Source organism: Chrysochloris asiatica, unplaced genomic scaffold (genome assembly GCF_000296735.1).
Source record: "Chrysochloris asiatica unplaced genomic scaffold, ChrAsi1.0 scaffold00007, whole genome shotgun sequence".
Classification (NCBI taxonomy): Eukaryota; Metazoa; Chordata; class Mammalia; order Afrosoricida; family Chrysochloridae; genus Chrysochloris; species Chrysochloris asiatica.
The window spans coordinates 12,593,812-12,619,407 of record NW_006408525.1 but is presented as its reverse complement, the minus strand read 5'-3'; the positions used below and the strand labels follow the sequence as shown (position 1 = coordinate 12,619,407).

General features: G+C 44.4%; 1 protein-coding gene across 1 annotated transcript; it reads right to left on the bottom strand.

Moving 5' to 3' along the window:
- Window positions 1-2,565: 2,565 nt before the first annotated feature.
- LOC102826932 (chromosome unknown open reading frame, human C17orf67) lies at window positions 2,566-24,523 on the bottom strand. Its single transcript, XM_006832405.1, has 3 exons — window positions 24,469-24,523; window positions 23,539-23,642; window positions 2,566-2,682 (listed from the first exon to the last, which is right to left on the bottom strand). Exons 1-3 carry the CDS (start codon window positions 24,521-24,523, stop codon window positions 2,566-2,568), a joined length of 276 nt encoding a protein of 91 aa, XP_006832468.1.
- Between the last annotated feature and the right edge of the window lie 1,073 nt (window positions 24,524-25,596).

Below are 25,596 nucleotides of genomic sequence, written 5' to 3'. Positions count from 1 at the left end.
TGGTGGTAGAGGAGGAAAAGAAGAGAGAGAAACAGAAGAAAAAGGAGGAGATGATTGAGAAGAATCAAAAGCACCGCCTATGTATGTGCCAGGGCAGAACTAACCATTTCTCCACATACTGATTTTTCTAACCTTCAGAACCACCATGTGAGGAAAGAACTGTTGTTACTAGTCCCCATGACACATGAGCAAACTGAGACAGAACAGCTAGGCATGTTTTCCAAGGTTACGCAGCCAAGTTGACACATACCTCCAGCCACTGCTTGCTGTCTCCATGTAAGCAGGAGCTGCTGAAGTGAGGCCTTCCTGCATCTCCTGTGTCTTCAGGATCCAGGCCCCTTGACACGCACCCCGAGGGGTGTTGTCATAGGATTCGTTCAACCCAGAAGCCCCTCCCCTCACCTGGCCCGCACAGTTGTAATAAACACTACCACTTATGGAACCTTTTACTATGTGGCACCATAGGCAACATTGTTGTTGTTGTTAAGTGCCATTGAGTTGGTTCCAACCCATAGCGACCCTGTATAGGTTTTCCAAGGAGTGGCTCATGAGCTTGAACTGCCAACCTTGTAGTTCAAACTGACTTTACAATCCAGCACGTTAACCCACAGCGCCACACCAGGACTCCAAACAAACTGAATAGCAACATTATTACCCCATTATACAGATACAGAAATGATGACTTGCCCAAGGCTACCAAGCTGCCGCACAGAGAGAACCACACCCAGCTCTGCCCAGTTCCAGAGCCTGACCTTCTAACCACTCTGTGGTTCTGTTTGCGGGGAGGAGCAAAGCAAGGGCTTCTGGCACTGGGGGATGATGTTCCTCAGTGCAGCCTGAGAGTCACACCAGCACACTGACATAGAACAGGATTCCCACCCAAGGCTGGAAGGACCAGAAGAGGGATATGGGACCAGCCCCTGCCTGTCAGCACATCATGTACTCTACTCCTAGCAGACGCTCTCGTTTCGCTAGTTGTTCAAGGCCATCCAAAGGGATGTTTGCCTCCCAACAAGACCATAGCTTCCTCATGCTCAGTTAGCGCATCATAAAACAAGGTTACAGATACATGTCCTGCAATGCCACAAGGGTGCTGTGAGGATCAAGTGAGAGAATTTACATGAGGGTATCTAACAACTGCCCAGAGCAACACTCTAAAGAAGTGCTCCTGTATAAATCCACAGGACAAAATAAATATCAGTGACACAGACAGACTTCTCTTCTTAACATTACATCTGTCCTGCTTGGTCCATAAAAAAATCACTGAGGAGTGAAATCTACTGGGCTTATAGCTCTGAAGGACTGTGCTACCTTATCTAACAGGATATGGAAAGAGAGGAGAAGGAAATGGAGACAGACAGGCAGACAGACAGTTGAGGAATGACAAAAAGCTTCATCTAGGAACCAAGGTGAGGTAGGGAATACACAGTGGACTGGGAGGACTGGGCAATCCAGTCCATGTGGACCAAAGAACAGACCCCAAAGGAGAGAAAGAGAGAAAGTGCAGGCTGAGCAGATTCCCAACCTTGGCAACTGTGGTCAGGTAGTGGGAGGGTCAGGTGATTGGATTTAGAACAGGCTGGACCAGCGGTGGCATGGAGGGAGTGGCCAGGGTAGAGTCTCAACCTGGGATCCAGGAAAGAAGCTGCTGACCCAGGTAACAATGTCACTGGCTAAGCCCACAGATGCTGGAGAAAGTCAAGTCTCACAAGCCACCTGTGATATAGTTAAGGTATTGTATCAATTTGCCTGGGCCTGGATTCTTAGTGGTTTAGCAGTTACAACATAGTAATCTCCCATGATGAGATCTAATGTGATGTTATCACTTTCATGATCTGATCAGCCCTGATCTGATGTAGTTATCCTCTGTGTTGTAATTTCTCACTTATAGGATGTTAATGCGGCAGATGCAATCTGCGGGATTCGGTAATATCCTAAATCAATCTCCTTTGAGAGATACAAGGAGAGAGAAGGAAGCAGAGAAAGAGGGACCGACTACCACCAAGAAAGCAAAGCCTGGAGTGGAGCGCCTCCTTTGGACCTGGGATTCCTGTACTGTGGAGCTCCTAGATCTGGGGAAGACTGATGCCAAGACACATGGAGATCTCCAAGGAATGCTGGGCCTACAGAGGCTGAAAGAAAACAAGGACATTTCCCCAGAGCTCACAAACCGAGAGCCTTCCCCCACAGCCGACACTCTGAACTTGGACTTCGAGCCTCCTCCGAACTGTGAGAAAAGAAGTTCCGGTTGTGCTAATTCTGTGAAAGCAGCAGCAGAGAAGTAAGACATCACCCTTCAGATTTCCATTCCAGAGAGAGCTTGCTGGATAGCAAGCTGGTCACATACCTATTGAGACTGCTTGGAGACCATAGCATCAGGCTTCCTTCCATAGCATGGGCTCCTAGCTACACTGTTGCTCTGCTCTTGTTACTGCCCAGCCCAGTCCAGCTAACCAGCTGGCTGCCCTGCCGGCATGCTCTCCAGGGCCCCGAGCCCATGCACATGCAGAGTCCCCCCAACAGCAGGCTTCAGGGAGGGAACACACCGAGCTGGTCCAGATTGCCTCACACCGGGTGGACCACATTCCTGTCACAGTGAGGCTTGCAGTGTGGATTCAGCCAGTGCTCCAGGAACTGCTCCTCAGCGAGATGCTCCAGGTACAGCAAGTGGTGCATGTACTCCTGTCAAAACAAGCCTGCAGGGACAGAGCTGCAGTGCTTCTGCCCAGAATACCACCCGCACCTTCTCAGGGCTCAGGTGTCCCTTCCTCCAGGAGGCCTTCTCAGATCCCCTCTCCCCCCACCTCTCTGGGTCCCCAGAGCACTCTGGGCTCACCCCCACCTTAGTCCCATCATTGCCTCACTTCGTCATTTTTTAGTGGCAGTGTTAGATGGGTCAAGTTACATTTGGGTATGTAAATCCTTTCATGGGGATGGAAATTATTTTTAATTTGGACAATGCATGTTGCTGATAGGAGTACTGGATGGGTAAGCACTGACTACCAGCTGAAAGGTTGGCTGACTGACCTCACCTAGAGGAGCTTGGGGAGACAGGCCTGCTGCGGTAATTCCAAGAACTCACAGCCTTGCCAACCCTGGGGAGTTCTCTGCACACGTGGGGTAACTCAGAGTCAGAATCCACCCAAGAGTCTCTTACAACATGCCATGGACACAGGCCGGAGAGGAACCTGGTAGTTTAAGTATGTAATGGACTCCTGTGGGAACATGGGGGCGAATCAGTGTGAACATGTTTAAGTATGTAATGGACACCCATGGGAACATAGGGGTGAATCAGTGTGAATATGTTTAAGTATGTAATGGACACCCGTGGGAACATGGGGGCGAATCAGTGTGAACATGTTTAAGTATATAATGGACACCCGTGGGAACATGGGGGCGAATCAGTGTGAACATATTTTCTTTAAAAAACACCAAATCAGTTGCCATGGAGTAAATTCGGACTCATTGCAACCCACGTGTGTCAGACTAGAAGCGTACGGTTGTCAGGGGCTGTGATCTTTTGGAATTAGACCGGCAGTCACCTCTGGGTAGACTAGAACCACCAACCTTTCGGTTGGCAGCCAAGTACTTAAAGTGTTTGTCCATATAAACTCCACACAAACACAGTTAGGTAGTAAACAAGCAAACAAAACCCAGTAGTTCATTCATCAAGGAAGTGTGTCATTTCACCAAAGGGAAGCAGACATAATCGGGTAGTATCTGGGACGAGATGAAATCATTTTGGTATGCATCAACACTGCAGAAATCCCAAATCAAGGAAACTCACCTATGGCATCTATGAGGTTTCAACAGAGTTCAGTTTCAAACATGGCAATTAAAACAAAAAAAAAGACTGTGGGAAGGAATGTATTAATTACGAAGTATTCCATTTTCCTGGTATTATTTTGTTTGGTCTCCCCTAGGACCCATGCAGTTTTTATTTGTTTTGGTTATTGATGTTGTTTTCATTTGACTCATCGAAATGCACCCCATGTCCTAGTCTCCAGGCTCCAGTGGGCAGGGAGCCCCCGGGTCAGCCAGGGGATGAGAGGGTGGCTTCTAGGACCTAACAGTGATTCCCTGGCTCCTTGATGGATGTGTTTGTGAGTCTGGGGATGAATTTCTACCCTGTCCATGAAATTTTTGGCCAAAAGAATATTAATTGGGAACAACAGGAAGGCAGCATGGAATCTTATAAATATAGAACAAAGAGTTCCTTACTGTTGTATTACTTTTTCAACTATTCATGTAAGCAATACACTGAAGAAAACCCTTGACCCCTTCATCTTGCATACTTGCTTGCCAGGCACATCGTGCAGGAACTAAAGAGATCTGGGTCTGATTCAAATAATCTGGACCCTACAATATCGCTTTACCTCACCGATCTCAATATGTCATCTGCAAACTAGGGATTGTGCTAGGACTTATTTCATCGGGTTACCAGGATTCAATAAGATGATACAAATAAGGTTCTGTGCCAAATAGTTCCTCCAGATTTGTTCTCTCCTCTCCTTCATCCAGCCCTGTGCCTCACCTACAGGAGCTCCTTTGTCGTGTGTCCTCTAGTGGCGGTCAGTGGTGGACATACAGGGAGAATTGGAAAGTAGACTAAAGAAAGACCTGCATGTTTAACCCACCCACGGCTCCTGCCCCAAGAAGTCAAACAAGTTAGCACTGTTCTTATCTCTTCATGCTTATTGTTATCCATGTACAACAAAAGGAAACACTGCCTGGCTCTGCACCATTTCCATGATGGGCTGCAGATGGGACTATTATGAACCAATGGTTTTCATTGGCTGATTTTTCCAAGTAGAGCTCCAGGCCTTTCTTCCTAGACTATCTTAACCTGAAAGCTCCATTGAAACCTGTAACACACAAGCCTCCACTGATAGATGGGTATGCTTGGGGTACATTGGCCAGGAATTGAGTTGGGTCTTCCTCACGGAAGGTGAGAATTCTGTCACTGAGGCCCCACTACCCCTTCCTTTTGTGCCTAGGAGTTGCTAGCTCCAGGATGCTTTGCATTTTTTGCTGGTTTCCCTTAACCCTACCCACACCTCTATAGAAAAGACTCTTTCCTAAACTCCTTAGTGTGCTCAGCACACCATTCCTGGCATGTTAGACTCTAACAAATAGTAGTTATTATTTTTTGTCATTATTACTATTAGAGGAGAAAGATCTGAGCAAGCCTTGAGGTCATGGAATTGAATGTCAGGAAAATATTGAAAGTACACAGGAAACTTTCAATAAATGCTTATTGAATGAAAGACCAGAGCAGCGATCATCAGAGCGTGGTCTGCAGGCCTCATCAGTGATCTTTGAGATCAAAACCATCTTCAGAATACTAAGACCAAAAGATGGGCCTTCCCACCACATTGGTGGGTAAAACTGCTGGGGCGGGAGCAGTGGTTCCCAGCTGGATGGCAGTCATGGTACCCTTCGCTACCACACACTCAGTTTATAAAAAGAAAGAAAGAAAACATGCCAGTTGATAGTGGTGATGGTTGCACAACATGATGAATGCAACTAATGTCACCGAATTGTATGTGCAAGAAACACTGACATGGCAGGCTTCTTGTAATGTACATACATGTTGCTAGGTGTTGTCAAGTGGATTTGACTCATCAAAACCCATGTGACAGAGTAGAACTGGCCCGCAGGGGTTTCCTAGGCTACAATCTTCATAGGAGTAGATTTCCGGGCCTTCCTTGTAAGGGTGGGTTCAAACTGCCAGTCTTTTAGTTGGCAACCTAGCACTTAACCAGAATGCCACCAGAACTCCTATGTAGAGATAGATAGAGAGAGAGAGAGAGACTCTTGGTATGGCTCTATAGGAGCAGCACTGAACTGTGAATCACAAGGTTGGCAGTTCAAGCCCACTAGCTGCTCCTTGGAAACCCTATAACAGGGTCGCTATGAGTCAGAACCGACTCTGCGGCACTTAACAACAATATATATATATATATACTTAAGCCAATCATATAATTTTGTTTACAATTTTAAACACAAGTCTCACTGAAGTTTGCGCCTGGTGAAGCAATAAATCTGACACCTGGGGGAGTTTGTGGGCAGTACGTCTGCTGAGTATCAAGGATGTATAGTGGTTTCCTAGAGGAAATGCACTTGGATGATGATGTGCCTTGAGAACTGAACAGGCTGCTTTTTATACGGGCATTTGACAGCCATCTTCTCGAAAACGAGTAAAATGATCCTGTCACTTCAAGGGGACCAACTGGCAGGGTTTGCTGTGAAGTGAGACAATTTGTGCTTTCTAGGAGAATTCAGAATTTTTGAAAATTTGTAGATGCTACTGTAAGCCTGACAGTTTCCCAATTCTTAAAGACTTTTCTGACCAAACTGGAGACGATATTTTAAAAATGTCATCGCTGATATGTAGCGCTTATATTCCGTTTATTCCTACTCGGCTATTTGCATTCTGACTTGTTTAGTGCCTACCCCTTTCAGTCAAATGTCCAACTGGTTTCTTGAGGGCAGTGATCAAGGTATATGACTCAACACACAGTTCGCCAAACACCAAACCCATTGCCACTGAGTTGATTCGGACTCACAGCAACCCTATAGGGCAGATTTGTTGTGGTTGTTGTTTACGTGCCATTCAGTGGCTTCGACTCATAGTGCCCCTGTATAGGGTTTCCAAGGAGCAACTGGTGGGTTTGAACTACTGACCCTGCAGTTCAAACCAACCTTGTGATCCAGTGCTTATCCTACAGTGCCATATGAGAACTGCCCTATAGGGTTTCCATAAATCTCTTCAAAAGCAGACTGTCAATCTTTCTCCTTCAGAGCAACTGGTGATTTCCAACCACCAACCTTTAATTTAGCAGCAGAACACCTAACCACTGTTCCACCAGGATTCTTTGGCACATAGTTGTTGTTGTTATTGTTAGGTGCCATCGAGTCGGTACCGACCCATAGTGACCTTATGCACAACAGAACGGAATACTGCCCAGCCCTGGGCCAACTTCACTATTGTTGCCACGCTTGAGTCCATCGATGCTGCCAGTTGGCCAATCCATCTCATTGGGGGTCTTCCTCTATTTCTCTGACCCTCCACCTTACCAAACATGATATCCTTCTCCAGCGACTGGTCCCTCCTGACAATATGTCCGAAGTATGAGAGACAAAGTTTGGCCATCCTGGCCTCTAAGGAGCACCCTGGCTGTACTTCTCCCAAAACGGATCTACTGGTTCTTTTGGCAGCCCACAGCACTTTCAGTATTCTCCTCCAACACCATAACTCAAAAGCATCTCAAAATTCACTGGAAAAATGTAAAATTGAGTAAGTGAATAAACAAAATGTGTCCTTTCTCTGCGCTCTCACTAAATCCTCTTTGAAAGGTTCATGGTCTCCATGTCCACTGCTCAATATAGTGGCCCAGGGAAACTATGCATACATAGAAAGCATCAAAGATCAAAGCATCAGTATCTATTTCATATTCTTAAGCAGCAGCTGAAATCATTGTTGAAGAAAAACAACCAAAACAGGCACATACACACAGAAAGAGAGAGAAAAAAAACCAGTACTGGTTTCCATGACATTTCAGTATTTATTTTAAAATGTTAGGAAAATGAATATGCCACAAAGGCCTAAAAGTGATCATTAGTCAAAGATGAAAAGCCAAACTGCAAATCTGCTGAAAACCACAAATTCAACAATTGTGTTGGCCGAGTTAGAAGTGAACCAGTATTAATGATAATCTCAAATGTTCCTGGACCAAGAAAGAAGGGGTAGATGGAAAATAAGTTTTAATTTCTTGAGACTCCTTTCTTCAAGGGGGAAAAAATTAAAGCAAAAACAAAAACCAATATCTATGTTCCATGTCAAATGCCAACTGTAGTGATTTAAGTCATAATATTGCAGCCCTTAGAGCGGAAGTTGGAAGTACTCCTTTCATATGGCACAGGAGTGGTGTGATCATGAAATTCAATGTTCACCAGAGCCTGACCTCATCTGAGAGTCATAAAGTGGACAGTTCATACATCAAGACAGGAACTTTTTCCAAGAAGACAAAATATTTCCTGTAACACTGGCATGGAATTAAAAGTCTATCAACATTTAGAAGAATTATTTTACTCATTAGTAAAAGCAAGGTAATCACCTAGGCAGAAGAGTAGCTCTGAACTGAACTGCTCGGGGTGGCTGATGCTCAGCCCTTGAGGAAGGCAGGGCAGGGCTGTACATCGTTTACCTCTCAGTCACTCCAAACTGATCCCTGAGATCAAGCGGAACAAAAGGGTAATGGCATTACTACATTTATTTGTCAAGGGATTAAACATGAAAGCATATTTTATAAAGACTACTTACAATAAAGCAAAAGTGATTTATACTTGCCCCAAAGAACATTCCTTAAAGAAGCACAGGCCAAAATGGAAAGCTTCCTAGGAAGATGTATTCCCAGGGTACCCAGACACTTACGGATGCAATCACAAAAGACATAATTTAAGGTTGGATGTCACCTTTTAAAAGAATTTCCACGGCTCACCCTAGCAGTTGGCAAGCATTTCTTCCCTAGATTTTGGAAGCTTAAGAGAAGTTAGGAAAGATGTGTTTGAAATAACCTCCAGGTTCTCCAGCAGAGTTCTATCTACAAAATCCCTCCCCTAGAGAAAAGCAAAGAAAGCAATGGGAATCAGCAGAATGAGTACTTGTGACTGTTGTTGTTCAGTGTCGTCGAGTCGGTTCCGACCCATAGCAACCCTGTATAGGGTTTCCGAGGAGCGGCTAGTGAGCCTGAGCCTCTGACCTTACAGTACAAAGTGACTTTGCAGTCCAGCGCATTATTAATCCATAGCGCCATACAAGGGACATTTAGCAAATGTCAAATACTCTGTTTGGTACTGGGGACCCAGAAGTGAAATAAATAGTCCATCTTCTCAAGCACTTTAGAGCAATGTCATGGGAGAGACAGATAAGAAAGCCAAAAGTAGTATCTTATGTGTGGCGCTGTGGGTTAATGCGTCAGACTGCAAAGTCATTTGAACTGCAAGGTCGGTGGTTAAAGCTCACCAGCTGCTCCTTGGAAACTCTATGGAGGGTCGGAACCGACTCGACGGCACTTAACAACAACAACAATGCTGTAAGGGATCTACTAGACCAGTTGTCATCCAGTCAGCTCCGACTCTAGACAGCCCCATGTGTGTCAAAGGAAAACGCTCCAGTGGAAATCTTTCAGAAGTACATCTCCAGGCCTTTCTTCTAAAATGCCTCTGGCTGGACTCAAACCTTTAGCTTTTCAGTTAGAAGGTGAGCATCTTGATCATTTGCACCACCCAGAGACACCCCTTCTGCTAGAGGGATGTTCTACTTCATTGGAAGAGGAGGGAGCACAAAGAAGGCTATCAAAAAAGGCATTGTATGAGATGAGTCTCAAAGGATGAATGACAGTTGACTAAGAATAAGCAGAAGTGGAAAAAACAAGAAATACAAACGAAGGTGCTATGCCAGAGGAATTTGAAACTCACCATCATTGTACTGAAGCCCCGTTCTTCTCATAGATTTCTATCCAATGAATGGCACCGAGTCCAAACGGAAACCTACAACTCATTTTTTATTCATTCACCTTCCTCACTGCACCCACTCCCTCCTCCCAAACAAAAAACAACTGGTCTCCAATTTAAGATACTATAATCATGTTTCCATCATATCTTTACCTTAAAATCGCTACTGAAACACTCTCCAGAAGGACAAAAATGTAAATTGTTTAAAACCCTTTAGAAATCAAATTGACAATATATACTAAAAGCATTCAAAATATTCATATCTTTGGACCCAGTCATTTGTTTTCTGAGACTATATCCCTGGGAAATAATTCAAAATATTACAATTACTTTATGTATACACATATTTAGTGTTACTTGTAATAAGAAAAAATTGGAATGATCCAACTATCTAAAAAAAAAAAGAGAGAGCAATTCAGTAAAATTATGCTTAAAAAGAGTTCATAACAATATGTGTTGCTGTTTTTATTAAATGCCATCAAGTAGGTTCCAACTCATAGCCACCCTGTGTAGGATTTTCAAGAAGTGGCTGGTAGGTATGAACCACCAACCATGTGGTTAACAATTCAGTGCTTATCCTACAGCATCACACCAGGATCCTTATAACAATATTAGAAAATGTGTATGCTATCATATTAATAAAAAACTAGGATGCAAAATTATAGATACAGTGTGATCATACTTTTTAAAAAACATTCACAAAGATATTAGCAAGAAATACATCTCAAAACTGGCACTGTTTTTTGCAGGGAGGTTAAGTAGGAGTCCTGATATGATGCTGTGGGAAAGAGCACTGCACTCCAAGGTCGGTTTAAACCACAAGGTAAACAGTTCAAACTCACCAGCCACTCCTTGGAGACCCTACACAGGGTTACTATGAGTTGGAACCGACTTGAGAGCATTTAACAATGAGAAGTAGGGCTATAGATGATTTTCTTTTCTTCTTTTGACTCCTGATTTCTAATTTAGCTATTGTTGTTAAGTGCTGTCAAGTCAGTTCCAACTCATAGCAATCCTGTATAGGGTTTCTGAGGAGTAGCTGGTGGGTTTGAACTGCCGATCTTGTGGCTTGCAGCCCAGTGCTTATCCTATAGCGCTATATCAGAAGTACAAATAAATATGATTTGCTTTAATTCTTATTTTAAACCACACAGTAATGTATGGCCACATTATTACAGAAAATTCAAATTTCAAATATAAAGTTCTTTAGCTCACCACTGCAATCCTAATCTCCTCACTGAGAGACCAGTGATCTTTTTCTAGAAATTCACATGCACATAGAAGTATCTATATAAACATTTAGTATCATTTGGTGTGTGACTACTAGGAAGTCCTGGTATGGCACTGCATGATAATGCACTGGACCACAAGGTCTGCTTGAACAGCAAGGTTGGCAGTTCAAACCCTAGGCAGTGTTGTTATGAATCAGAACTGACTCCACGGCACCGAACAACAACTAGAAAGAGCAGGACCAAGTCCAGAGAAATGGAGACGGTAACACTAGGGAAAAATAGGAAGGACCTATTTGGGAAAGAGTTCTGAATATTGGAATGAGGATGACCTATCTGAAAAGCAATGAGAAGGTCTTGGTGGTTGGAATATAAATTGCCTTCCGAGAAGTTCAGAAAATGGAGCTGCAATGGTAATTTAGAGCTAGTTTTTAAACAGTCTTGTATCTCAGACTGAGTCTTCATTCTATAGAGAGCAAGGAATCACAAAAGTTTTAATTTTGTTACATTCCTAAAAGCATTTATCCAGAGACTGTTTCTGTATATTTATTTATTTATTATTATTGTGATTTGGATGAAAGTTTACAGAGCAAGTGGATTTTCCATTAAAAACTTGATACACATTTTGATTCGTGACATTGGTTAGAATTTCCATAATGTAACAGCACTTTTTTCACTTGCCCCCTGTGTTCACCATTTCCATTCATCCTTTCCTGCCTTCTAAGCTTTATCCCTGGGCAAATGCTGCTCTCTGATCTTGTATGGTTGGTTGTTTTAAGTAGTGCATACCTCTCTGGAGTGATCTGTTACCTCATTGGCCTAATGTTTGGCTGAAAAGCTGAGCCACAGAAGGTGGCTTCAAGACTACCTAAGGACCATAGTGGATACCTGGTGTGGCACTATAGGATCAGTACCAGACTGCGAGCCACAAGGTCAGCAGCTCAAATGCATCAGCTACTCCTTGGAAACCCTATACAGGGTGACTATGAGTTGGAACTGATTCAACAGTACTTAACAATAACAAAGGACTACAGTCTCGAGGGTACCACCAGTCTCTCAGACCAGAAAACCTGGTCTTTTTTTTTTATTATTTAGAGTTTTGTTCCACATTATTCTCCCTTTATCCAGGACCTCCTGTTGTGATCTCTTTCAGAGAAGTCAGCAATGGGAGCTGGCACCATCGAGTTCTTCTGGTCTCAATGTCAAGGAGGCTAGGGTTTGTGTGACCCTTTAGTCCTTTGGGCCTAATTGTTTCCATATGTTGTTATATTTTCTTCAGTCTTCTTTGCCCCAGGCAGGGAGAGATCAATAGTTGCATCTTAGATGGCTGTTCACAAGTTTTGAAAACCCCAGTCGCTACTCACCAAAGTAGGATGACAAGCATTGTCTTGGTGGACTAAGGTGTAGTGTCCCCCAAGACCATGGTCTTGAGAAAGGACTTTTTTTAAAAATAGAAGACTAAGAATAACACATCCAGGCACCGCACTGAGCTCTCTGCATGTACTCTCTCATTCCATTCTTACAATAAGCCTATGACATAGGGATAAATATTCTATCCCATTTTATAGACAAGAAAACTGAGGCTTAAACAGTCTAAGAAACGTAATCAGTAACTGGGGAGCTGGGATCCAGACCCAGCAATCTGCCACCCTACTCTTAACCAATCTGCTATATTGCTTTTGTGAAAATATTATATGTTTATTTAAATAATTTTTAAAAAACACTAACAGTAGAAAATATAAAGATAAAAGAAAAACTCTATTCCAAATCTTATCACTCAGAAAATACCATCAGTATTGTTTGGCAACATGTCTCCATACATATATACAGCTGCAAGAATGTCTATTTCCATTTTAAAGTTTTACATGCAAAATTTGATAAATATCAAGCATTGGTAATTGCCAGGGACTGACCTCGACATATTTGTGTTGTTCACGAGTGTTTGGTTCACGAGGAGGGGAGATCCAGCAGCAATAGAGATAGCGAAAGTATACACAGACAGACAGAAGGAGGGAGACAAGGAGGCACCCAGAAACCAGGGTGGATGCATCACTGGTGAGCAGGCAGACTTGGGACTACAGGCATCATGGCCTCTGCAGGCAGCAACTCACTGCCCTGCAATCTTTACTGCATGCCCTCCAACTTGTAATGCACATCTGGGCTGGCCTGGGCCTCGGTTTTATTTAGGGGAGGAGCTTCACACCAAGCTGGGAGGGACTGAAACAGGATACAGCTAGCATCAGTAATTTTCCAGACATTCAGGTAACTTTACATCGTAGGTCCCTGGTTCGAATCCCAGGCCCGCAACTTGGTTTCTCAGGCTCAATTAACATATCTATGACCCTGAGCTAAGTTGGGGCAAGGTGAAAGGGAAGGACAAAAGGCTTGGGCGGAGTCCCACTGTTTTAGCTTCCTGAGCCAGGTTTTCAGGAACTTGGCTGAATAACTTGCACTTGGGAGAGATTGGGGGAGGTTTTTTTTTTTGTCTGTAGAACAAAGAACTGAAGTAGCTAAGGTATTTTTAGTTAATCCTTTGGAGGAAGGCTTGACCTTGCAACCTTCACAGTCTTGGCTTTAGGGAGTTCTAATATTTCTCTGTGGATAATAAGGGCTCATGTCTGCATTTAATTATAAACATAACCGAATACTAAGATTAAAAACAATTTGCCATGACTCCTAGTGGCCTCATTTGTTCCTCAGAGCCTGCGGCCTGTATAGTCTACACACGGTCTGCAACAGGTAATCATGTAGGGAATTGAGTTTTCTCATAGATACTGGCTGATGGGAATTGGTTGGACAATTGTAAGAGAATCTGACAGAATCTGTTGTAATTGAGGAATCTCTGAGTAGTTCCATCGGTAACCATACTCAGCTGCTAAGTAAAAAGCTGGAGGATTAAGTCCACCTCAAATGGCCTTGGAAGAAAGACCTGGCAATCTGCTTATGAAAAACCTATGGAGCACAGCTTTACTCTGGCACACATGGGGTTACCATGAATCAAAGTTGACTTGATGGCAACTCATTTTTGGTTTGGGTTTTTTATTCTGAGGCTATGAATCCAGCCAGGGAGACAGAACAAGAGAAGCCATGAACTGGGAGCAGCAGCAGGGATGAAGGTATCAGAAGACTGGGAAGCACATGAGCAGAGGGGATAGCAGGCAGAAAGAAAGATCAATTGTGTCCATGCAAAACCAGCATGGACCAGCTCCTAGTCCCCAGGATGCAGGAAACAGCCACCTTTGGAGTCCTCTAGGCACAGCTTCTTAAATGTGCTTGGTGATCCCCAGGGGATCTTGAGGAAGCACAGACTTGGTCCCAGGAGGTCTGGGGAAGAACCTGAGGTTCTGCAGATCTAAAGGTCTCCCCGGCTGCAGTGTTGAAACCACAGTTTGAGTGCAAGACTTTAAACCTAAATTCTATGCAGGCAGGACTGAAGAAATGTTCCAGGGAGAATTTACAATGATGTTTGTTCTACCTTCTTAACCTTCAAACACAAACCCATCCCTTCTTTCCACATAGCCATATCTTCAGCAATTTCTCCTCAAGATGTTTATCCTCTTTGCCATCCTGAGGCTTCAGAAACCTGGGAACTCTCTAGCATGACATCATCTCAAACAAAAGATTGGGCCACATGGTCTAAAATAGTAGGTCTTTCAGCTGAAACCTAGGTGTCCCCAGATAGGATGTCCCAGGCATATTTCAGCCTTCCTCGAGTGCCTATTCACTGTGATGCCTAGAATTCTACACCCCAACATCTGAAGACTTGGAGACAATGTTCTCCTGAATGAAACTCATAATCCATCCCACAGCGCACAGCTTCCGAGTTCTAGAGGTTATTTTCCTCTCCTGCCGTTCTTACCCGACACAATACACCACCTGCTATCCACCCACCATTCCCAGGGAGGACCACTAACACATTTTCCTCAAGTCTAGGGGTAGCAGAAGGTCACTGGGTAGCACAAATGGTTTTTGCTTAATTACTGACCAAAAGTTGGGTGGTTTGGACCCATCCCAAAAGTCCTAGTGAACTGCTTCCATTACAACCCTATGTTGTTGTTAAGTGCCATCGAGTCGGCTTCGACTCATAGTAACCTCGTATAGGGTTTCTGAGGAGCATCTGGAGGGTTTGGACTGTCAACCTTGTGGTTAGCAGTCCAATGCTTATCCTACAGCACCACACCAGGACTCTGCACAGTGCTATAGAGCAGTTCTACTCTGTAACACATGAGGCTACTGTGAGTCATAATTAGCTCAATAGGCAATGGGTTTGGGGTTATTTTGGCTGGGAGAGGGTCTTGTTGTTGTAGTTGTTAAGTGCCACTGAATCAGTTTCAACTCAAAGCAACCCTATATAGGATGTCCAAGGAGCAGCTGGTGGGTTTGAACTGCCGATCATGTGGCTCACTATCCAGTGTTGATCCGATAGCACCATACCAGAAGTCTGAGAGAGGGTTGTTGTTGTTGTTGTTGTTGTTAAGTGCTGTTAGGTTGTTTCTGATTCATAGCAACCCTGTATAGGATTACCAAGGAGCAAATGGTGAGTTTGAACCACCGATCTTGTGGTCCAGTGCTTTATCCCACAGCACCAGCACCACACCAGCAGAGAGTATAACAGTACAGAGGAGAAAACAGCTTCAAACTCTATGTCATGGTTTCCTGCTGTGGGGCGTATCTCACTGGAAGAGCCCTCCTTAGTCTCAGCCTTCCCATCTGATTCTCTCTCCATCTAGCCCTCCTTATATCACCCACTCCTGATGTAAGGAGGGCTTTTCATCCTCTTCCTTCCTGGCTGCCACCAAACATTTGAAATTCCTCTTACTTTCTTACCTAGAGTCATCTGGCTCCTTCCTGGTCTTCCTCCCTAGGCCTTCAGGGTCCCCACAAGGTGTTCCCGCTCCTCTGTCCACCAGCCCTTCCTTTGTAGAGCAGGGCACACCAGTGATCACTGTAATAGTATGTTTCCTTCTCACCCCACAGTCAGACAAGAACAGTTGTCTCAGTGAGTTGGCAGGATACATGCTGTCAAAACAGTCGAGCCCCTTGTGTGTGTGGGCACAGCTTGTCTGAACCTGTTTTCAGAAAGCCCATCATTCCACAGAAGCCAACATCTGCCAATATGCAAGCCAAGTGTCAAGATCATAAACATTGCTTAATAGATACTCATGAGGAGAGAGGACTGCAAATCTTCATACTTGTTTTCATTTTGGATTCTTAATCTTTCCCCAAAGCACCACTTGTTTACTCTCGTGAACAGCTTCTCCCTTCTCTAAAAGGGTTTCCTTTTCAACAGTCTCTTAGAGCTCCAGGAGAGGCAAAATGAAATGCCCCAGCCAGTCACCTCTCAGTAATTGAGAGTTAGCAGTGGGCATCTGAGTCTCAAAGACTCAACTCCCAAGGGCACCCACATTCCCCAGTGATCACTAGCTCCATTCTTTTCCCAAGTCCATCTGTTTTTTTCCGGAGTAAGATGGCAAGAAGGTGTAATAAAATGTCCAAAACCGCTGTTTCCCATTTCTTGTGTCTAACAGCATGTGAAAGGCAGCATTGAAGAGCCTCTGTGTCCTGAATTTCTAAAAGGCCCCTGGAAAACAGATCTCATCATATCATCCTTGCTAAAAATCCCTTGATGGCTCCCCACTGTGTGCAGAATGAAGCCCACTCCTGCGGTGACATTCAAGGGCCTTCAAGCTGGCCCCAAGAGGGACCTTCAGCTGCCATCTTCCATCATCCCATTATCCCAGGGCAAAGTGGCAGAGAGGGACTGAGGTCAAGCCTTTCTGGAAAAATATTCTGCATGGATATTTCCCAACATACACACACACACACACACAAACATACCCACAGATCCGCACAAACACACACATGCCCACACACCTTCACATCTACACACACATATATACACCCTCACACTACCACATACAGCCTCACAGATACACATGCTCACATAGCCTCACACACACACACACACGCACACACACAAAGCCACATACCCTCACAGACACACTTATCCATACACCTTCACACAAACACACACATACTCTGACAAACCCACTGAGAGGGACCTCAGAAGAAAGGTCTGGCAATATGCTTCTGAAAGGTCACAGCCTTTGGAGTGACCCGTGGAGTGCAGCTCTACTCTGCAACATATGGGGCTGCCGAGATTTGGAATCAACTCGATGGCAACTGGTTGGTATTCTCTTTGGAAATCAATTGGAATGAATGTCCCACACATATCCTCACACACTACACAAGTGAGCTTCAAAAAGTTTGTGGGGAAATTCCATTATCTTTTCATTCAATCTTTCCGTGAACTTGTTGAAGCCCCCTTATATACCCACACCTACCTTCACACACATACATACCCAACACACACACATATACCCACACATACCTTCAGAAACACATACACACACAACCTCACACACACATACCTACCCAACAACACCCTGACACACACGTATACCCACACCTAACTTAACACACACAGACACACAATATTTGCAATTCCTAAATAACGCATTCATCTTACCTTCTTCCTCAGCAAAGAAACATTTGTACGCAGAACAATGACCCTTCTCAGCTGATAAAGAGAAAGGAGGGTGGAAAGTAAAGAGAAGAAAGGTGGGGAGTTCCAAAATGGAGGTCCTCAGACATTTAACCCCTTCATTCTCCTGCTGCTGATATCTGAGCCCACATGGTTATTCTACAGCCCATCCGTGACCTCCTGCTCCCAGAGGACCTGCTCAGATATGTGGTGCCACTGTATCTTACACACAGAATCAACTGTGACTACATGTCCACGATCACACTGACAGTCAGCCACTCAGTTAAAAGAAGCAAAGCTCCTCTTTTTATGTGACAGGTGATTGGTATTATTGATTTGAAGGAAAAATCAACAAAGAAACCCAAGGGGAGGGAATATATACATAGTAAGTATAAGGTGTCTAATACAACTAGACATTGGGTCAACCTGAAAAGAGGAGGTCCTTGTGTTTTTAGAAGGAACCTTCTAGGGGGCTCTAACTAAAGCACTTTGGCCCCTCGACCAAGTGGGCATCATGCTGCCCAGGGCTCTTCCCTCCAAGATGTGTGTGGGATCAGGAAGTGTGTGTCATCCCCAAAGCTCTAACCAAACCCCAGAATATAAGACCTGAAATAAGTCTCCTTGGCCAGATTCTGGACCAAACTTTATTGAAAACCAAGCTCCAGAAAAATGAAATGATTTGCCCAAAGTGCACACAGCTAGTGTCCGGATATCGACGGCAATAATGCTGGTGGATATCCAGCCTCACCTCTACTCCCTACACTGAGAACTCCTTCTCATCCTTCAGGCCTCACGTGGGTGCACAGCTCCTCTAGGATGCCTTCCTTGCCTCCCTCTTCCTTCCAACTGGAACTGGAAGCTCTCTCCAGTCAAATCCCACAGTTCCTTGTACTATATAAACTCCTCAAAGGACTTGAATCACTGGGCTGGAACACTCTGGCTCCATGTCTGTCTCCATACAATGGACATTTTGTTGTTATTATTGTTAAGTGCCATCAAGTTGGTTCTGACTGATAGCGACCCTATATAAGGCTTCCGAGGAGTGGCTGGTGAGTCTGAACCATCAACCTTGCGGTTCAAACCAACCTTGAGGTTGAGTGTTTATCCTCAAGTGCAGTACAGACGCTGACACTCAGCAGGGCGCATCCAGTGCAGCATTTCACGAAGTGCCCACCTTGGGCTACCAAGGCAGTGAGCTGGGCACATCACTCTGCCCTCTCACTCTGTCTAAACTCCAAACATGCCACCATCTAGTGGACTCACTCATAGCAACAAAACAAATCATTGCCCAGTCCTGCGCCATTCTCACCATCGTAGGTCCATTATTACAGCCACTGTGTCCATCCATTTGGTTGAGGTCTTCCTCGTTTTCACTGACCCTCTTCTCTATCAACCATGATGTGCTTTTCTAGCGATTGGTCCGTCTGATTGGTATGTCTAATTTAAGTGGCACAAAATCAGGCAGCACTTCCTCCAACCCTGATTTGTTTGTCCTTCTGACAGGGTGTGGTATATATATAATATATACAATATGTGATATAGTCAATATAACAATTCGAATGTGTTAATTCTACCACAGGCTTCCTTTTTCATTGCATATGAGACAACTAAAAATACCATGGCTAGGGCCAGAAGTACCTTCCTTATTTACCAAAGAGACATCATCGCTTTTTAAGATTTTTAAGAGGTCGTTTGCATCAGTTTACTCTTCAAACAAGTCAGTTCACCAACTAACTGCGTTCTAAATGTTTCATGCTTTTAGCTTTTGTGTTTCCAATCGATTGACAAACAAGAATACCCAAACCAGTTGCCACTGATTCCAACTCATGGCAAGCTCACATGTTGCAGATAGCAGTGCACTCCACAGGGTGGTCAAGGCTCTGGCCCTTCAGAAGCAAACTGACAGGTCTTTTCTTTTTTTCTTTTTTGAGGTTTCTCTGATTGGGTTTGAACTGCTAACCTTTTGGCAGTCAAGTACTTAGCATTCACCACCAAGAAACTCCTTCAATAGATTGTTGTTGTTGGTTAGTGACGTCAAGTTGTTTCCGACTCACAGAAACCGTGTATAGGGTTTCCCAAGAGTGGCTGCTATACATTCATGACCAGATCATTTATTGGGTATTTATTTCACATTTCATGGCCATTTGTCTAAATTCTACTGAGGATTCTGGACATGGGTTGAGGCCAAGTGTTTTGGTGAGGGACATGTAGGTTTGAGCTGGAGTGGGAAATATAGGCTCTGAAGCAAGAAAGACTCTTAGAAAAACTACATCAGTTAAGATCAAGACAATGGTAGTGAGTTGAATGGTGGCCCCAAAAAAATTATGTCCAAAACCTGTAAGTTTGACCTCACTTGGAAAATGAGTCTTTGCAGACGTGAGTTAGGGATATGGAGATGAGACTACCCTGGGTTTAGAGTGGGCACTAACTGCAAGAAATGGTGGTCTTAGAAGAGAATGTCAGAGTGGAGAGTTGAGTCAGAGACCTCAGCAGAGGGAAAGGCCATGTGAAAACAAGGCAGAGATTGATTCAATGGAGGTAGAAACCAAGGAACACCAAGAAGCTTAAAGGGAGACAAGGAATAGATTCACCTTTAGTGTCTCCAGAAGGAACCAATTCTACCAACATTTTGATTCCAAACTTCTTACCTTCACAACTCCAAGAGAATGAATTTCTGTTGTTTTAAAGCACCAACTTTATGGTAATTTGTTATGTCAGCCCTGGGAACTGAGTACAGCAGTTAGTAGTAGTAATTAAAGATGACCCAGAAATTGCCAGTCAGTAAGAGGCAAAGTCAGAGGTGAGCAGGGGATTTACAAACACTGAGTCAGGTGATACCAGAAGTCAGGCAGATGTCTAATGCCTCAGTCAGGGCAAAGGCAGTTATTCAGCAAGTGGAGCTCAAAGAAGCCAGGTGAGGATGCTATGTGAGAAACTGCCAAGCAACAGACTCATGGGTTCAGTAGCTCCTGTCTCATGAGCACCTGTAGAGAGAGCAGCTTCTTCCCGGTCTTTTAATCCACTTCCTTCAGCCTCCCTGGGCCCTTGAGAAGGGGCCACAAGCATACCACTCAGTTATGCCTCACACCCCGAGCTCCCCTTCACAGCCCCATTTCCGCCCTCCTTTCTACTGGCTTTCATGTTCACACACACCACGGCCTTCATCCTCCATCTGTCCTCCTTCCTAACCCTCTTCCCCCGTCACTCTGTAACACCATATTCTCTTGGTTTTTCCCCTAAATGTTGGTGTTCCCAAGCTTGAATCCTGGGCCTCTTCTTGTCTAATTGCTTCTCCAACAATCTACCTAACACTTGAATCTGTTTTTGTTAGCTGACTTGGAGTTGGCGCCAAGTCATGGTGACCTTATGTATCACAGAACACACCACTGGCCACTGGTATGTGTCAATCATTGTTGCAGCTATTGTAGTGTCTTCCAACCTAGAAGCTCATCTTCAGGCACGATATCGGACAGTGTTCTATTGTGACCCATAGGGTTTTCACTCGGTTTCAGGAGTAGATAGATCCCCAGGGTCTTTCTTGCTAATCTGTCTTATTCTAGAATCTCTTCTAAGGTGGCAGTCATGGGTGATCCTGTTGGTATTTGCAATCTGATGGCATAGCTTCCAGCAGCACAACGACATGCAAGTCATCACAGTACAGCAACTTGGCAGGTGGGAGTGGCACAAATCTGTACTGCCCCATTGTAAATACTTTTCAGTTGTTTTCCACGGATCACAAGATAAAGTCCAAGGTTCCCAAGCCCTCTTGATCTGGTCCCTGCTCACCTCTCCAGCCCCCACCCTCCCTGTACCCTACATATTCTGAGCCACTGGTTCTTCTACCACATAACACACACAACACACAAAGCCACACTGACACTTAACAGCCAGGCAAGTCCTTGATTAATTTTGATACTACTCTGTATAACAGTCATCTGTTTATTTCTCTGTCTCCACCACCAACTCTGAGCAGAAACCTAGAGCAACTCTATTTAACCTGCTCAGCATAGTACCTGACACTTAATAGAAAAGGAGCCGCTACTGTTTGCTACCACCACTCGTCTGTCAGTTTGTCGTACTGTGGTGGCTTGTGAGTTGCTATGATTCTGAAAGCTATGCCACCGGTATTTTAAATACCAGCAGGGTCACCCATGGTGGACAGGATTCAGATGAGTTTCCAGACGAAGACAGACTAGGAAGAAAGAGTGACTAACTGCTTCCAAATATTTAGTCACTGAAAACCTTATGAATAGCAGAGATACACTGTTAGATATAGTGCCAGAAAATGAGACCCTCAGGTTGGAAGGCACTCAAACTGCAACTGGGAAAGCGCTGCCTCCTCAAAGTAGTTGACTGTGATGACATGAATAGAGTAAATCCCATGGGAGAAAAGCCCACAGGAACTTCATTTGCTGATGGGGCACAACTCAAAATGAAGAGAAACAGCTGTAAACATCCACTGACACCCAAAGAGATGGATTGGCCAAGTGGCAGCATCGATGGGCTCAAGCGTGGCAACAGTGAGGTTGGCCCAGGATCGGGCAGTGTTTCGTTCTGCTGTGCATAAGGTTGCTATGGGTCGGTACTGACTTGATGACACCTAACAACAACAACAACTGTTTGCTAAGGGAGCTCTGGTAGCATAGTGGATTATGAGCTGAGTTGCTAACTGCAAAGTCAGCAGTTCAAATCTACCAGTCACTCCATGAGAGAAAGATGAGGCTTTCTGTTCCTGTAAATCTTTATGGGAGCAGGAAGTCTCATCTTTCTCCCTCGGATGGAGCTGGTGGATTTTGAACTACTGACCTTGAAGATTAGCAGTTCAGTGCTTACTCAATCGTGTCATAAGTGCTCCTTATTATTGATATGAGTAATATTATAATAATACAAATGATAATATTTATTATTATACCCATTTTATAGAAGACTGGCACTGTGGCTTAATGCGTCAGACTGCAATGCCATTTGAACTGCTAAGTCAGTGGTTCAAGCTCACCAGCTGCTCCTTAGAAACCCTATACAGGATCGCTATGGGTTGGAATTGACTCGATGGCACTTAACAACAACAATGGCACAGAAGTGTGAGGTAAATTTCCCAAGGCTACACACTCGGAAGGAGTCCTGGTGCAACTCTGTAGGATAAGCAATGGACCTCAAAGTCACTTTGAACCACAAGGTCAACAGTTCAAACTCACCAGCCGCTCCTTGGAAACCCTATACAGGGCCACTATGGGTCGGAACCGACTTGACAGCACTTAACAACAACAACCACATAGAAAATGGGAAGATTCAAACTCAGTCTGATACCAGCATGCAACACCACAACTTTTAAGTGAAATAATCAAATTAGTCACATGATTCTGTAAATCGGTGATGAGAGAAGCTGCTGCGTGCCTCTCCCGGCAGCCTGATATGGGGCTGCAATACAGAGAATGGCATGGAGCCCAGGTAAAGGGGCCCCAGGTGGGAGATGAGCCTGAGCCACAGAAATGACTTCCAAGATGTCCCAGCTTGGCCTGGGCTACCACAATTTACCATCACCCAACTCCCCTGCCATCGACTCTTCACAGGAGGGGCAGGCAGCCTCATCATACTCCCTCTTAGTGGCTGGTGGGTTGAACTGCCGACCTTGCCATTAGCAATCCAGCGCTTTTCCTACAGCGTCACCGGGGCTTCACCAGGGTGCGACAAAACCATCAGCGGTCAGCATGGCTTCAGCCACGGGGATACAGAGGCAAGTCAGGTCAGAACCAGCAAGGGGCCAGTATATCACAGAATGAAAGATTAGGCTGGTGGGACCCAAGATCCCAGAGGTCAGAGCTGAAGTCAAAGGTGAAATTGGAGCGACAGGTCAGTGTGGAATTCCTACAAACACCTGGCCAGAGTCTGGACACAACGGTATTGACCCCTCAGTGGGTCTTGCCTTCACCCCAAGGAAGGAGGGGAAAGATGCAGGGAAGAACTAACATGAACAGCTCCCCACCTCCTATTCATGGGCGGGTTCACTCAGCAGCCACCCTCTGCTCCCCATTTCTATTTGAAACACGAGTTTCCAGCAGGTCAGCAGAGTAGGCACCTCGTCTGGGTGAAAGACTCTGAGCTCGTATTTGTCTCACCCCGAGCCTAAGATGCCCTTGAGCCCACAGTCCATGCTGGGACCAGCACCTAGCTTGGTTTCCAAATGAGTTGGTGTCCCAACGGCCGCATTTTCCCTAGAATAGCCACAGCCCGCAGCCAGTCACTCACCCGCATCGGCTCGTCTGGGAAGCCGGGTTTGCTGGGAGGCCGCTCCTGCCTCCGGGACCTCAGGAGCTGTTTGGCCTGTTTTTCCATCAGAACTGGGGAGGCCTCTGAAAAAGCGGGGGTGGGGGGACACTCAGATACACAAAGCAAACGCTCCCTTTCCCCACACCCACAGAGAAGCATTTGCAAGTTCAATTGTGGTAGAAACACAAAACTTCTTTTATAAGACCAGTCCCAAGGGCCAGGCACGCCACAGAGCTAGGGCAGGAGATTCAAATTGGTTCTACTGGGGGTGGCTCAAAGCAAAACCTAGACTACAGAAACGTTTATCTATTGGGATGTTCACTGCTCTAAAATCAGTTGTTAATTTAATGGTACCTTTTGTTAAAATGTTTATTTTCTTCAGTTTTCTGCTGAGTGTGTTTCTCCTCCCTGAGGTTTGCTTCGATAGGGCTTCTTAAAGTCCCCAATATAATAACCAAGTTTAAAGTTGTATTAGAAGAAGACAATGGTATTAAAATTATGTTACGCTTGATAATCACACATAAACTCAAAAAGAAGATATTATAATAAAATTGTATTCTAAACATACACAGTAAAAGATATTAGGATCACAAATGTTAATAAGATAGAAAGGTAAATGATAATTAATCGAATTTGGATAACCACATATGAACCCTAAAAGAAGATACGGTTGAAGATGTATCAGCATTGCTGAGAATTAAGGCTCAAATACATTTAAAAAAATCTTTTTTAAGAACAAATAATGTAACCCCTAGTGATGACAATTCCAAAAGCTTTGATGTATCCATATACTGATACATTATATCCCATTTTAAATGAAAAACTACTTTAAGCGATATCACACAGATGATTCTCCCAGTTGATCATGATATCACAGAAAGAGGCTAGGGTTCTGGAGTTAATACCCACCTGAGAAAGAGGCCAGTACGATGAGAGAGAAGGCAAACAGAAGCAAAGTCTTCATCTTGCCTTGGTTCCTCTCTCTGCGTGTTGCTGAATGAATTTCCAGGGTCGGAGCCAGTCTCCTTGGAGGAAGCCACGTGAGGCCTGATCTTGTTTATACTTTGCCTAACAGGATGGATGGCACGAAGAGAAACACATTTGGCTCTGAGTTTTTACTATGGCCATTAAAATATTTTCCCTGACATCCTGCAAATTTTTGTCCTGAGGAGAAGTGAAGGATCCTCTGTAATATGAGTTTCAGAGTTTGGATTTAAGAAAGCAGTACATGAGAGTCTTTTTATTTAAACAGGTATAGTGCAGTGCTGTAGTATAAACATTGGACTGCTAAACACAAAGGTTGATGGTTCAAATCCAGCAGCTGCTCCTTGAAAACCCTATGCGTCACTATGAGTCAAAACTGACTCGACTGCATTTAACAACAACAACAGTAAATTATTATACAATATTTTATGAGTGGTTATTGTTGTTGTTAAGTAGCGTGGAGTCGACCCTGTACAGGGTTTCCAAGGTTGCAAATCTTTATGGGGGCAGAAAGCCACATCTTTCTCCCACAGGCCTCATCTTTTTCCCACAGAACAGCTGGTAGTTTCGAACTGCCAACCTTGAGCTTAGCATTCCATTTCGTAACCACTGCGCTATCAGAGTTTGTTTTAATGGTTTATTGAAAACTAATTCATAGCCTCTTACATTAGCCTTCTTATAACGTTTTTCTCCGAAGTCCACTCACCAATCTAATTTGACCTTCCCAGTAACTGGAGAGGTAGCTGGGAAAATTAGCAAGGAGCATGATTGGAGCCCTGGTGTGGCGCTATAGGATAAGCACTAGACTGCTAACTGAAAGGTCTGCAATTCAAACTCACTAGCTGCTCCTCAGAAACCCTATACAGGGTCACTATGAGTCAGAACTGACTTAGTAGCGCTTAACAACACCACAACAGCCATGGGGATGGGTAGAAATTAGACAACTATGGAACTAGAAAGACAAGAGATTAAAACCTGACTTTACCCTCTCTGGAAAACAATACGGCGTTTCCTCAGAAGGTTGAAAATAGAAATACCTTATGATCCAGCAAT